Source organism: Notolepis coatsorum (assembly GCF_963971535.1).
Source record: "Notolepis coatsorum genome assembly, chromosome: 5".
Taxonomy (NCBI): domain Eukaryota; kingdom Metazoa; phylum Chordata; class Actinopteri; order Aulopiformes; family Paralepididae; genus Notolepis; species Notolepis coatsorum.
Window position 1 is genome coordinate 93,588,146 of NC_140169.1, and position 13,638 is coordinate 93,601,783.

The following is a 13,638-nucleotide window of genomic DNA, read 5'->3' on the forward strand; positions in this document are numbered from 1 at the left end:
GTTCACACGCACAATATACGCTTACCTAGGATTTGACTTGATTCAACAACAAAGCAGTCGGGGCAAGCCGAAAACGGTCGAAAGTGTGGTTATTTGAAGTTTGGATTTCTTTTTTCACAACTGAGGTAGGTAGATTAAATTTTTAGAGACTAAAGTACAGAAAAAAAAGGTACTGTTGGGTACCGGTATCGATTCACAGGTACCGGTACCGTATCGGTTCAAATGTGAACGGTACCCATCCCTACTGAACACACAACTGCAGGGCAAGGGCATTTTTGCTCATGAAATGCATAGCCATGTGAAAGCCTTCATGACAAAGTTGCAATTAATTTCAAGGCAACTAGGCAGCAACAATCTCAAACACATGAAAACCCTGAAAGAAGTCAAACCATCAGCTGATCACCAGCACAGGTACTCATCCATGTTGGGAGCACTGCATGATGAATTTTCAAGGCGTTTAAGATTTTAAAAAGGTTGAGGATGAAATGCAGCTGGTTTCCTCTCCCTTTACCTGCAGTGTTGATAGTGCATCCACTGATGTTCAGCTTGAACTCATTGACCTGCAGTCTGATTCACTACTGAAAGAGCACTTTAAGTCAGCATCACTGCTAGAGTTCTACTCTGCTCTCAAGGAGGAGAACTTTCCAAACATGAGACATGCTCAGAAGATGTTGGTTCTCTTTGGATCCACCTATATGTGAACAGACATTCTCAGTCATGACGTTTACCAAGTCCAGGTACAGATCCTCTCTCACTGATGAACATCTGGCAGCTGTGCTTCGCATCTCCACCTCAGACATGCAACCTGACTTTGATGGACTTGTTAAAGCTCAACAGAGACTGGATTTCTCACACTGAATGAGGAAAAAAAAGAGCTGAAGAACACTAAAATGTGGAAATATAACAAGTGAAATGGGACACTTGATATTTTTTTTCTTCTTTTTTTTGCACAGTTCTGAAAACATTAAATGTTTAATATAGGCATGTAAAATAAAAAAGGCTACTGGGACACTTTTCTTTACACAGTTCAGTAACATGTCTTGTTTATTTTGGCTATAAGATGATGTGATGTCTTTAGAAAGCTAAGAAAATCCTTGTTTCAATAGTATATGAAACTCAAAATAATAACTTTATTTGTATAGCACTTTTTCATACATGCCCTTTGTTATTAATGTTTCACATTTTGTTTATCATTTTGGAAATAAATTCTATTTGAATAAATGATATTTTTGAAAGCTAACCTCACCTTTTAATTGCCAAATAATAACATACACTCTTACCAGGGGTAAAAACAATGCCATTTACTGCTTTTTATATAGAAATAAAATGTATATTATGCATAATTGAGTTTGGAATTTTGGCCCGGCCCTCCAACATATTTTCAATTGCTCATTCGGCCCCCCGGGAAAAATAATTGCCCACCCCTGATATAGAATATAGTTATAGCTCTACAAACAAGGTGATCCACTCCTATCTTTTAAAGCGTGGCAGTGCTAGAGCGGGGGCCCCCGGCTAATCCCCGGCTAATCCCCGGCGGTCAATGAGTTAATAGGGATGCACCCTTAGTATTTTTTTTATGTGTTTATCTTATGTTGTGGGACTTGTACAGCACTTTGGTCACCTTTGTTGTTTTTAAATGTGCTTTATAAATAAAGTGGATTGGATTGGATGTGTTCTTAGTAGGGATGTGTCCTTAGTAGGGATGTACCCTTAGTAGGTATGTGTCCTTAGTAGGTATGCGTCCTTAGTAGGGCTGTGTCCTTAGTAGGGCTGTGTCCTTAGTAGGGATGTGTCCTTAGTAGGGATGTGTCCTTAGTAGGGATGTGTCCTTACTAGTAGGGATGTACCCTTAGTAGGGATGTACCCTTAGTAGGGATGTGTCCTTAGTAGGGATGTGTCCTTAGTAGGGATGTGTCCTTAGTAGGGATGTGTCCTTAGTAGGGATGTGTCCTCTGGAAAGAAATGGTTCATCTGAAGAAAGAAAAACATCCAGCACTTTGTAATGTAACTTCCTGTGTGTGTAGTGCACGTGTTCTACTTCAATCCACAAACAAAACTCCCATTGTCTTTAGTCATTGGCCAATTCATGTCTGCACACAAAATTATCAATCAAATTTTTTTTAACCTGTCTGTTCAGCCAATCACGTCTCTTTGAACACATTCTATTCAGCCAATCACGTTTCCGTGAACTCAGGCATTCAGCAAATCACGTCTCTTTGAACCCGCTCTTTCAGGCCAATCACATCTCTTGGAACCTGTACCGTTCAGCCGGTCATGTCTCCTTGAATTCGTCCGTCCAGCCATTGTGGAGAAAAGCTCATTCTATTCCTACACTGCGTCCCGCCTCCCTGTGAATGGACACGTTGATCCAGCTACAAGGCCAAGTTCTCAGTCTGAAAGGAAGGTTGATGGAACAAAATAATTCTCAAGCCTTGGGTGGTTTTCAATACTTTGGTTAAAAACACACCGCTAGCGCTCTTCTATGGAGACTTGAGGAAAGGAAGTTATAGGCTACAAACGGTCCTCAAGACGGAGGAAAAAGAAGAAAACCTAATGGTTTTTTCCCCTCCTTTTTCTCTCATCTGCCCAGGTTGCTGCCAACTCTGAGTAGATATATATGATATATAGTGCAATGTTCATCACATTGTGTCACCATGAAGACATCAATCATTGCAATGATGTCCGTGTAGCACCCCATCCGCATTATCACAAAATCGAACGATAACCCTAACTCGCCCAGGCTGCAATTGCCATTGATTGAAGATTTTTTAAATGGATAGTCATTAAACTTGAAGCGAATTGATTCTTAAAATCCTGATGGATATTTTAATCTGTCTTTGTTCAGTGGATCTTTTAATCTATGTCTTTGTTCAGTGAATCTTTTAATCATGTCTTTCTTCAGTGGATGTGTGAAGATTTTCGCTAAACATTATTTCCTAACGCATCTGCAGACGTCTCTAAATTTGCCTTTTGCTGAACTACAATGGAAACTGACCAAATTACATCTTTTGACAACAATGGCAGGTGCTGACCCCCTGAAACCATTATATCGATATAGAATTTAATTCAATAACAAAATCAGGACCTTTGTGAATCAAAATCGAATCGGGTAATGGGTGCAGATACCCAGCCCTACGTAGATGTGAAAAGAAATGTGCGTGCACACACACACAGTCTCACCTTGAACCACCATTTGGACATGAGGAAGTAATATTTGACGCTCTCCTCTCCGAACTGCTCAGACACGTAGAGCCCCATGGAGCCGTACTCCTCGTAGATCCTCCTCTTGTTGTCATCGTTCAGGATGGAGTTGGCATTGTTGATCTCTTTGAACTTATCTGCCGCATCCGGGTTGTCTGGATTCTTATCCGGGTGGTACTTCAACGCCAGTTTCCTGAGAGGGGACAGAGGGAAAATATAGGTTAGGGGTGGGCGAGTACCCTAGTTTCAATTACGATATTAGATTCCCACAATCATGAAAATAAGATCAAGATAAAAAATGGTGCCAAGTTGCTCTCATTTAGTCTTATGTTGTAAGTGCAGCGCACCCTTCCTTCACAGCGGTGTGCTCCGCCGCAATTAATATTGATACTACAGAGCTCTAATTATTGATAATATATTACTATATTAGTAGTGTGATTTGGCTCAGAATAAATTGTATATATTATTTTCATAATGAAAATGAGCCTTAAAACGTGATGCAGTGAGCAGTAGCAAACCAGAGTTTATATAACAAGGAGACACAGCACTGCAAGACTGACAAGATGGTGCACAACGCACCTACTTGCTACAAAACATATTCAGAGAAAATAATTAAATGGTATGTGATTTTATGTTGAGTAAAATGATAATGTACTGCATTTTGAGGTGAAATGTGAGCTTTAAAGCGACAATGTATATTTCTGGCACCTGCTGGCTGCATGTGGTACCGTCTTGTGTGTTTATAAAAAAAAAAAAATATGTTTTTGGTACCGGGCAGTCCGGTAGAGAGAGAGAGAGGAAGTATGGGAGATAGAGGGGGGGGGGGGGGGGGGGGGGGAGACATTCGGCAAAGGTTGCCGGGTCTTTTTTTAATGATGCAGTGTTTCCTAATGAAGTGTCTTACGTTCATTCTAGGTGACTGCTACACCCATCACTGCTACCTGTACAATACAGTAATCTGGCCTCCTCTTGTTCCTGTGCGCCAACCATTCCTCATAAATGACATACGTAATACATTGCTGTAAAACTCAAGATTATGTACTTTTGAGCTACACAAAATTTATGTTTTGTAGTCATTACGGTTAGGATTTTACAGCACAAATAAGAGGCTTGTCAAATGCCATGGGAGGGCCAAAACAAAGGGAGCGTGTACCACAAATTGGGCAGCTCTGCTCTAATTCTACCAAGAGTTGAGTTTCAAAATACACCACGAAGGAGATCCGAGTGAGGGGTTAAAATACAATAAATTATTTCTTAGACAACATGGATTTTTTTTCCCCCAGGATATTTGGTAAATTTTCCAGGTTTTCCATGATTTAAGATGTGTTCCAATAGTAAACTTCCATAAACAAGTACTCAAGCACTACTCGAGTAATTCCTCTTTTTGAAGTTTCGAGTACTTTATCTTGTGCCCATCCCTAGTCCACCTACCTGTAGGCTTTCTTAATGTCTTCGGCGGTCGCTCCTTTCTCCAGTCCCAGCACATTGTACAGACTCTCCCCCGCAGTAGACATCTTCCTCTGGGGACGATTAACATTCGGGTCGGCCATGGCTCACCTCTGCTCCACACACACACACACACCAAAAGAACACAAAGGATCAGTTACACATTTAAACTAGTGCCTGATCAATACAGGATTTTTAGGGCTGATGCGATTACTGATAATAGGAAATATTCCAATATTTCCTATTGGAATATTGATATTCCAATATTGATATATCAGCCGATATTATGCACATCATTTTTTTTCTCAAATGTAGGTCCACACTTTATTTCAGCCATCTGTAAACAAATAAATAAAAAGAATTCAAAGAATGTTATGGTTTTTAAAGTGAGACGTTAACTGAATTATATTTGAGCTGCAACCAAACTAGTTTGCATTGCATGTTGTATTCTAAATTATAATTTAAATAGCATAATCTTCACTAATGATAATGATGAATGTATCTTTATATTTAGGTAATAGGTAGGTATATTAAAAAAAACAAAACATAATGAGTGAAGTCACTGGCAAAACATCTAATGTCCTTTAAACCACGTATTCGACTCCATCAAGCTAGACACCAGATGTCCTCTCTACAGGGTTCCCACAGACATTGCTAAATGAAATTCAAGGACTTTTAACTACTTCTCCAAGCACTATTTTTCATTTTCAAGGATGTCACTCGAAGAATACAATTCACTTTTAAATGCTGTTTTTTTAGCATCTTCTTGGCCTGCTTGCCAGCTAAACCAACACACGCGAAGAAATGAGGAAATTTTTTTTATTAAAACGGAACAAAACTAAAACAAAAAACATTTAATGCGAATGGTTGATTTGAATTTCAAGGACTTTTTAAGCACCTTGTTAAAAAATGGGCTGTTCAAGGAATTCTAGGCCTTGGCTTATTATTTTTTTCAAGCACATTAAGCACTTCAAGTACCTTGTGCGAACCCCGTCTCTACTAACTTTAAACCACGTATTCTCCACTCCATCAAGCTAGACATCTGATGTCCTCTACAAACTTTATTCTCTCTACTCCCATCAAGCTAGCTATGAAATAAATGCAGACAGTGCTGCTGAGTCTGCGCCGTGTAACGAACAAATACGTTACTTTAACCACTTACAGAACACACGTGCAGAACTTATTTTGTGTGCGAAACTTAATTCAAAACTCCAAGTCCCCCCATTCCCAAAAGATAATTTGTGCAAAGATAACCTGTAATTTAGCATAGCCTCATCATTAGGCTGAAAAAACAAAACAACCCCATCAGGTGTGGCCAAATCCACCGTTTGGTACATTCCTAAATAAAAAGGCACTGGTGAGCTCAGGATCACCAAAAGACACAGAAGACCACGAAAAACAACTGTGGTGGATGACAGAATAATTATTTCCCTGGTAAAGAAAAACCCCTTCACAACAGTTGGCCAGATCAAGAACACTCTCCAGGAGGTAGGCGTATCCGTGTCAAAGTCAACAATCAAGAGAAGATGTAAACAATCGGTGTGTCTCAAAAACAGTAAGACCAGATTCGAGTTTCCTAAAAAAACATGTAAAAAAAAGCCTGTACAGTTCTGGAACAACATCCTATGGACAGATGAAGATCAACTTGTACCAGAATGATGGGAAGAGAATAGTATGGAGAAGGAAAGGAACTTCTCATGATCCAAAGCATACCACCTCATCAGTGAAACATGGTGGTGGTAGTGTTATGACGTGGGCCTGTATGGCTGCCAATGGAACTGGTTCCCTTATATTTATTGATGCAACTGAATTCTGAAGTGTTTCAGGCAATATTATCTGCTCATATTCAGCCAAATGCTTCAGAACTATTGAACTTCACAGTGCAGAGGGACAATGAACCAAAGCATATTGCAAAAGCAGTCAAATAGCTTTTTACGGCAAAGACATGGAATGTTATGCAATGGCCTGACCTGGTCAATCACCTGACTTGAATCCAATTGAGCATGCATTTCACTTACTGAAGACAAATATGAAGGGAAAATGCCCCAAGAACAAGCAGGAACTGAAGAGTAGACAGTTGTCCAATTATTTTTGGTCCCTTAAAAAGGGGGTGCACATGTAGACTAGACTGTTGTAATTCCTACACTGTTCACCTGATTTGGATGTAAAGCTGAAGGTCTGCACTTAAAGCACATCTTGATTGTTTAATTTCAAGTAGGGATGTCTAATATCGGCCTACCGATATTGGCATTAAAATGTTTTTTTTTTTTTTTTTTGCATTTATTTAACCTTTATTTACCCAAGCAAGCAAGTAAGAAAAAAATCTTATTTTATTTATTGTGAAAAGTATGCATAATGTCGTGTTTCTTTGGGGGGGAAACCCCACATATATCGGTATCTGTTGATATCGGTATCGGAAATTAAGAGTTGGACAATATCGGTATATCGGATATCGGTAAAAAAAAGCCAATATCGAGGGCGGCTAGGTGGTGTAGTGGGCAAGGCACTCGCGAGCAGTGTGGAGACGCTAGGATCCGCGTGTTCGAATCCAGATCTCCACATTGTTTTCAGTTTAGCTGGTCGTCCGCAGTAATACACATTGGCCGTATTACGGGGAGGGAAACTGAAGGGTGGGGATCGGGCGTTGTGAACAAGCGACTCCTACAAGTCGGTTGGTGCGCCTGCGCAGTAGAATCAGGAAGTGTCGGGGGCAGCGTGAGCCTCCCACGCGTTACTCCTCGACACTGAGAGATCGAGCTGCGCAGGTGAAAAGATGCGACTGCTGTTACCTCAAGTACCGGAGGGGACTTGTGCTATGTATGACTTAGTCCACATTGCAGCCGGCTTGTGGGAGGCAAGAAACAGCGTTCGTGACAGGGGAGGGTTGAATTGGATGATACGAAATTGGGATGGGAGAAAAATATAGAAAAATGGGAGAAAAAGTGGATCAAAAAAAAAAAAAAAAGCCAATATCGAACATCCCTAATTTCAAGTCCACTGTGGTGGTGTAAAGAGCCAAATGTATGGACCAGATTATCTCATCCAGCTGAATAAAGACCCATTCTGAGCAAGTTTTCCTCAACCATTTAGTTAGAGCCTTGCTCTACCCATTGAGCTACATAGGGAATGGAACCCCTAGCCCTGGCATTGTTGGTGCCTTGCTCTACCCATTGAGCTACATAGGGAATGAAACCTATAACCCTGGCCTTCCCACCCTGCCGTGTATACGTACACACACACACACACAAGTAATGTAGTCATGTCAGCTAAAGAAGATCATGTTTTGCTGATCTCACAGATTACCAGTCCAAGGCCGCGTCACTGATATCCCTTTTACACCGGCCAGGCTCCGTGCTGGAGCCGGTTCCCGAACATAATCTCGCACCGGCCGACGTGTTCAGACCGGGATTAATTGGTTCAGAACGTGACAAATCGGTGCTCAGCTGGCACCGAAAAATAGTTGTTTTTTCCTCGCAAACCGTGATATCATCAGTGGGCATGTTGTTACCGATTGGATTGCTCTCTGGATCGGATTGCTAAACAGCAGCAGTGGCCCGCTGAAATCCTTTGTTGTGGCCGAGGCAAGGAGAAGGCGCGACGACGTGGAAGAAGAGCCGGGGTCCGGAATAGATTGAGATCCAAACGACACAGAACCACATTGCCCAGCATATTGTTGGCCAATGTGCAATCGATAGGAAATAAACTGGACGACATCGGAGCACGGATCCAATTCCAGAGGGACATTCGGGACTGCAACGTCCTCTGTTTCACAGAAACTTGGCTGTCTCCAGACGTCCCGAATCATGCAATAGAACCGGCAGACCACTTCTTCGTTCTCCGCAAGGACCGGACGGCAGAAGAGTCACAAAAGACGAAAGGAGGCGGCATTGCCTTCATGATAAACAAGGAGTGGTGCGATTTAGGCAACGCAAAGGAATTGTCTAACCACTGCTCCCCAGACCTGGGCCCTCATGTATCAACCCGACGTACGCACAGATATGTGCTTAAGCCGTGCGTACGACCATTCCTAAGCAAAGTGTGGGATTTATCCATTTGAACTTGTGCTTGACTTTGTGCGTATATTTAAGCACAGGTCGGACCATGCGTAGTTGGCGCCCGGTGGTAGAATATTTTTACAACGCGGAAATAAGCACCGACTGCGCTCCGCGTAACTCAACTCGTTATTATTTTGCGCATATATTGCAGAAATACGGGAACGTTTTGATTATATTTAAAAGGCTTTGCCATTGTTAAACGTAATAAGTGGAACCCCGAAGCTGTAAACAGAATACAAGTCATATGAACACCCACGATATAAACGCATTGCAACGAGAACAGACAGAGGTTATTTGTTGAGTGTATGTGTATACAAAACCCTTGCAATAAATGTGTCTTAAATGAATGAAAAGCATACATGCTCTGGACACAGAGCATATATCGTGTGGGTGATATCATGACTTGTATTCTGTGTCAAAGCCTAAATCAAAACGTCCCCGTATTTATGCAATCTATGCGCAAAATAATAATGAGTTGAGTTCTAACAAAGAACGTATTACATGCTGGTAGGCTGATAGAGTAAACTATGATATGATCATATAAATACTGGTCCGTCCGCGAGGATATCGAGGACTCGGATAGCCATTAAGCCATTTGAGAATATAGACGGCCTATAGCCTATACATATTATTTAATGTTTTCATAAGCGTAAAGATACAACAGCTAGATTAATGATCAAGTTAGTTTACTGTATGCAGGCTTCGCAGGGCTGTGTGTTATATATGCGCAAGTTACTGTTGCATAATGTAGGCTGGCTGCTATTATATGTAATTCATAGGCTACCTAATACCAACAACAAAATAGATTGTATCATATGCCTCTACACACATTATATTATACACATCATATTATATCTTGGTTCGGCAGCGCCTCTGTGAACAATCTCTCAGAGTTTGCTCCATCAATAAATGCGCATTTTGGCTGATAATGTGCCGGTGGCCGGAGTCTCATTCAGGCCTAATTGTATTTAATTCAATTGTAATGTTATTACTGGGGTATCTAAAACATCACAATGTAGATCAGGGTTATCCACTGAAGGCATAATGACTCTGATCAGAACCACGGGCTCATGACGAGCGCACACAATAGGCATTGTAGAGCGCAGAGTTGGCGTGCTGAAATTGATTTAATTTCAGTCATTACAGTGCTTAATGTCGGGTCATCTCTTGTCATTTATTTCTGTCAATGTGCTGGTTCTGTAGCAGGACTGGGTCAGTCAACATCCTTGGCTCCCGGCGCACCGAAGATTATACGTTAAAGTTGTTGGTTGGACCTCTGTGATCAATCTCGCTCTCAGTGAAGTCTCTCAGAGTTCGCTTGGGTTAGTCCACTTTTCCACATTTCATGGGGGTGTTCCATTACCGTATATGGTTAATCGGGGCGGTTCTGGTATGCAAATACGTGAAAGTGTGCACGGGCCTCGGCGTAGGACCAAGGTGATATTTATCATGACAGGTGTGCGTAGGACCTGTGTACGCACGTGTGATGAATCCCGTTTTTTTTGTGCGTGCACACATTCTAAATTCTGTGCTTAAGTATGGAAATAGAACATTTTCTACGTCACGTTGATGAATGAGGGCCCTGGAGTTTATCACGATCAAATGTCGACCCTTCTTTCTCCCGAGGGAGTTAACGTCAATCATCATGATCGGAGTGTACATCCCACCACACGCGAACACTGGGGCCGCACTTTCAAAGTTACACGACGAGGTAAACAAACTACAGATAGCTAGCGTTGACGCTGCCATTTTGGTTCTGGGCGATTTCAACAGCGCGCGTCTTAAAAAGGTGTTGCCGAATTTCTATCAGCATGTGACCTGTCCCACCAGAGGCGAGAACATATTAGACCATGTATACTCGCAATTTAAGAATGGGTACAACAAGTCACAGGCTCTTAGTCCATTCGGTAAGTCCGATCACGCCACCATTTTTCTTTTGGCAAAGTATAAACAAAGTCTCAAGCGAACGCCTGTAGTATCGCGAGAGGTTAAGCGTTGGACCGTGACGTCAGAGGAGACACTCCAAGCTGCGCTTGAATGCACAGACTGGAGTGTATTCCGTGATAACACAGCCAATATTAACGAATACACTGAAACGGTGCTTGACTTTGTCTGTACTCTGGTAGAAGAAACAATCCCCTCTACCACAATTAGAATATACCCAAATCAAAAGCCCTGGGTAGATAAATCCGTCCGTGAGGCTCTGAAAGTGCGCACATCAGCCTACAACACCGGGCTGGTGACAGGCAACATGGAAGAACATAAGACGGCAAGATACAACGTCAGGAGAGCAGTAATAGAGGCAAAACGGCATTACAGGGATAAAGTTGAACTTCAGTTTGAACAGGCTGACTTAGAGCTGGGCGATATAACGATAAATATCGCGATATATTTTAATAATCGATATCGAATAAAAAAATCGTTTTTTTTTTTTTTTTTTTTTACCTGCAACAGGGCAGTTTTAAAACCAGAGACAGTGGACAGACTTGTCTTTCTTGCCTGCAACTTAAAGTAATGGCTTTGCTTGTCCAAATGACAATACTGACCAAATTCAGATTTCTTTTTCTCTTGTCCATTTATTTTGTTTGCTTTCTAATTTAAAATACATTTTGAAACAGTCTGTACACAGTAGGCTATGTGTGCTAGCAGAACTAGACTCCAGTCACGAGTCACGGTGCACATGTGCGGTGGTTTGTCCACCAAAAAAGCGCCAAAAGATCGAAAATAAACTAGCAGAGCCAGAACTGTTCAACTCCTCTGGAGCCACAGCCAGCAGAGAAGCCGGTTAACTTTAGCTTTTAAACCAGCTGCAGCCTGAGAACTGGAGTGTGAGGGGATGTAACACTAAAGATGGCGGCAATGACAAAGAATTGCTGCAAAATAAACATACATATGTTGAAAAAAAAAAAAAAAAAAATTATACTTATAACAATTCGATAATTATCGATATCGAGAAATAAAATAAAATTATCATATCGTTATCGCGATATGATTTTTTTCCATATCGCCCAGCCCTAGGCTGACTCTAGAGGTATGTGGCAGGGCCTCAGAACAATGACAGACTACAAAGGCACCTCCCTCAAACTGAACAGTGACATCTCCTTAGCAAATTATCTCAATTCCTTCTATGCGAGGTTTGAGGCTGTGAATAACAACACCAGCCTACAAACCACGGCAATGCGGGGGGGGGGGGGGGGTCTGCTGATGGAGACTCAGTGTTCAGGGTAACAGAGCATGAGGTGAGGCGGACCTTTAAAAAAGTGAATATCAGGAAGGCAGCAGGACCGGACGGCATCCCCGGCCGCGTCCTAAAAGTCTGTGCCGACCAACTGGCCCCGGTATTCACTGACATCTTTAACCTGTCCTTGGAACAGGCTGTCATCCCCACCTGTCTGAAGAAGTCCACCATCATCCCTGTACCCAAAAAATCTACGCCCGCTTGCCTCAACGACTACCGCCCTGTAGCCCTCACCTCCATAGCCATGAAGTGCTTTGAGAAGCTAGTGAAGGGCTACATCTGTTCCTCCCTCCCCATCAACCTGGACTAGGGCTGGGCGATATGGAAAAAAATCATATCGCGATAACGATATGATAATTTTATTTCTCGATAGATAATTATCGAATTGTTATAAGTATAATTTTTTTTTTTTTTTTTTTTTTTTTTTTAAACAACAGATGTATGTTTATTTTGCAGCAATTCTTTGTCATTGCCGCCATCTTTAGTGTTACATCCCCTCACACTCCAGTTCTCAGGCTGCAGCTGGTTTAAAAGCTAAAGTAAACCGGCTTCTCTGCTGGCTGTGGCTCCAGAGGAGTTGAACAGTTCTGGCTCTGCTAGTTTATTTTCGATCTTTTGGCGCTTTTTTGGTGGACAAACCACCGCACATGTGCACCGTGACTCGTGACTGGAGTCTAGTTCTGCTAGTACACATAGCCTACTGTGTACAGACGGTTTCAAAATGTATTTTAAATTAGAAAGCAAACAAAATAAATGGACAAGAGAAAAAGAAATCTGAATTTGGTCAGTATTGTCATTTGGACAAGCAAAGCCATTACTTTAAGTTGCAGGCAAGAAAGACAAGTCTGTCCACTGTCTCTGGTTTTAAAACTGCCCTGTTGCAGGTAAAAAAATAAATAAAAAAAACGATTTTTCGATTTTTTTTTAATTTCGATATTCGATATCGATTATTAAAATATATCGCGATATTTATCGTTATCGTTATATCGCCCAGCCCTAACCTGGACCCCCTGCAATTTGCATATCGCCCCAACAGGTCCACGGAGGACGCCATAGCAGCATCACACCTGGACAAGAGGCAGGGGAACTATGTGAGAATGCTGTTCATCGACTACAGCTCAGCATTCAATACCATAGTCCCCTCCAAACTCATAGCCAAGCTCAGGGACCTGGGCTTGAACTATGACCTCTGCCAGTGGGTCTTGGACTTCCTGACGGGCAGACCCCAGGTGGTAAGAGCAGGCAACTGCACCTCCTCATCCATCACGCTCAAAATAGGGGCCCCCCAGGGCTGTGTTCTGAGCCCCCTCCTCTACTCCCTGTACACACATGACTGCGTGGCACAGCGGAACAACAACACAATCATCAAATTTGCTGATGACACAGTAGTGGTGGGCCTGATCTCTGCCAACGACGAGAGGGCCTACCTGGAAGAGGTAGAGAATCTGTCACAGTGGTGTCAGGAGAACTGCCTCTCCCTGAACGTCAGCAAAACAAAAGAGATGATTGTGGACTTCAGGAGGTCGGGGGTCAAGGACTACAGCCCCCTCAGCATCGACAGGGCACCGGTTGAGAGAGTGAACAGTTTCAAGTAGGGCTGGGCGATAAAACGATAACGATAACTATCGCGATAAATTATTTCCTCGAAATAAACATGAAACGTGGTCGCAAAGTTTCGATATATCGATTTCCAAGCTT

At 42.2% G+C, this 13,638-nt stretch overlaps 1 protein-coding gene across 4 annotated transcripts in view; it reads right to left on the reverse strand.

Annotated features, from left to right (window-relative positions):
- The window catches only part of dnajc5ga (DnaJ (Hsp40) homolog, subfamily C, member 5 gamma a), a 71,582-nt gene that overhangs the window by 26,373 nt on the left and 31,571 nt on the right, over positions 1-13,638 (reverse strand). For all 4 annotated transcript variants that reach the window (XM_084314734.1, XM_084314732.1, XM_084314733.1 and 1 more), the window contains exons 2-3: positions 4,633-4,760; positions 3,181-3,394 (exon numbers count right to left, since the gene is read on the reverse strand). In XM_084314734.1, coding sequence (XP_084170860.1) covers positions 3,181-3,394; positions 4,633-4,751 — 333 coding nt within the window. In that variant the 5' untranslated portion in view covers positions 4,752-4,760. The remainder of the gene's footprint in view (positions 1-3,180; positions 3,395-4,632; positions 4,761-13,638) is intronic.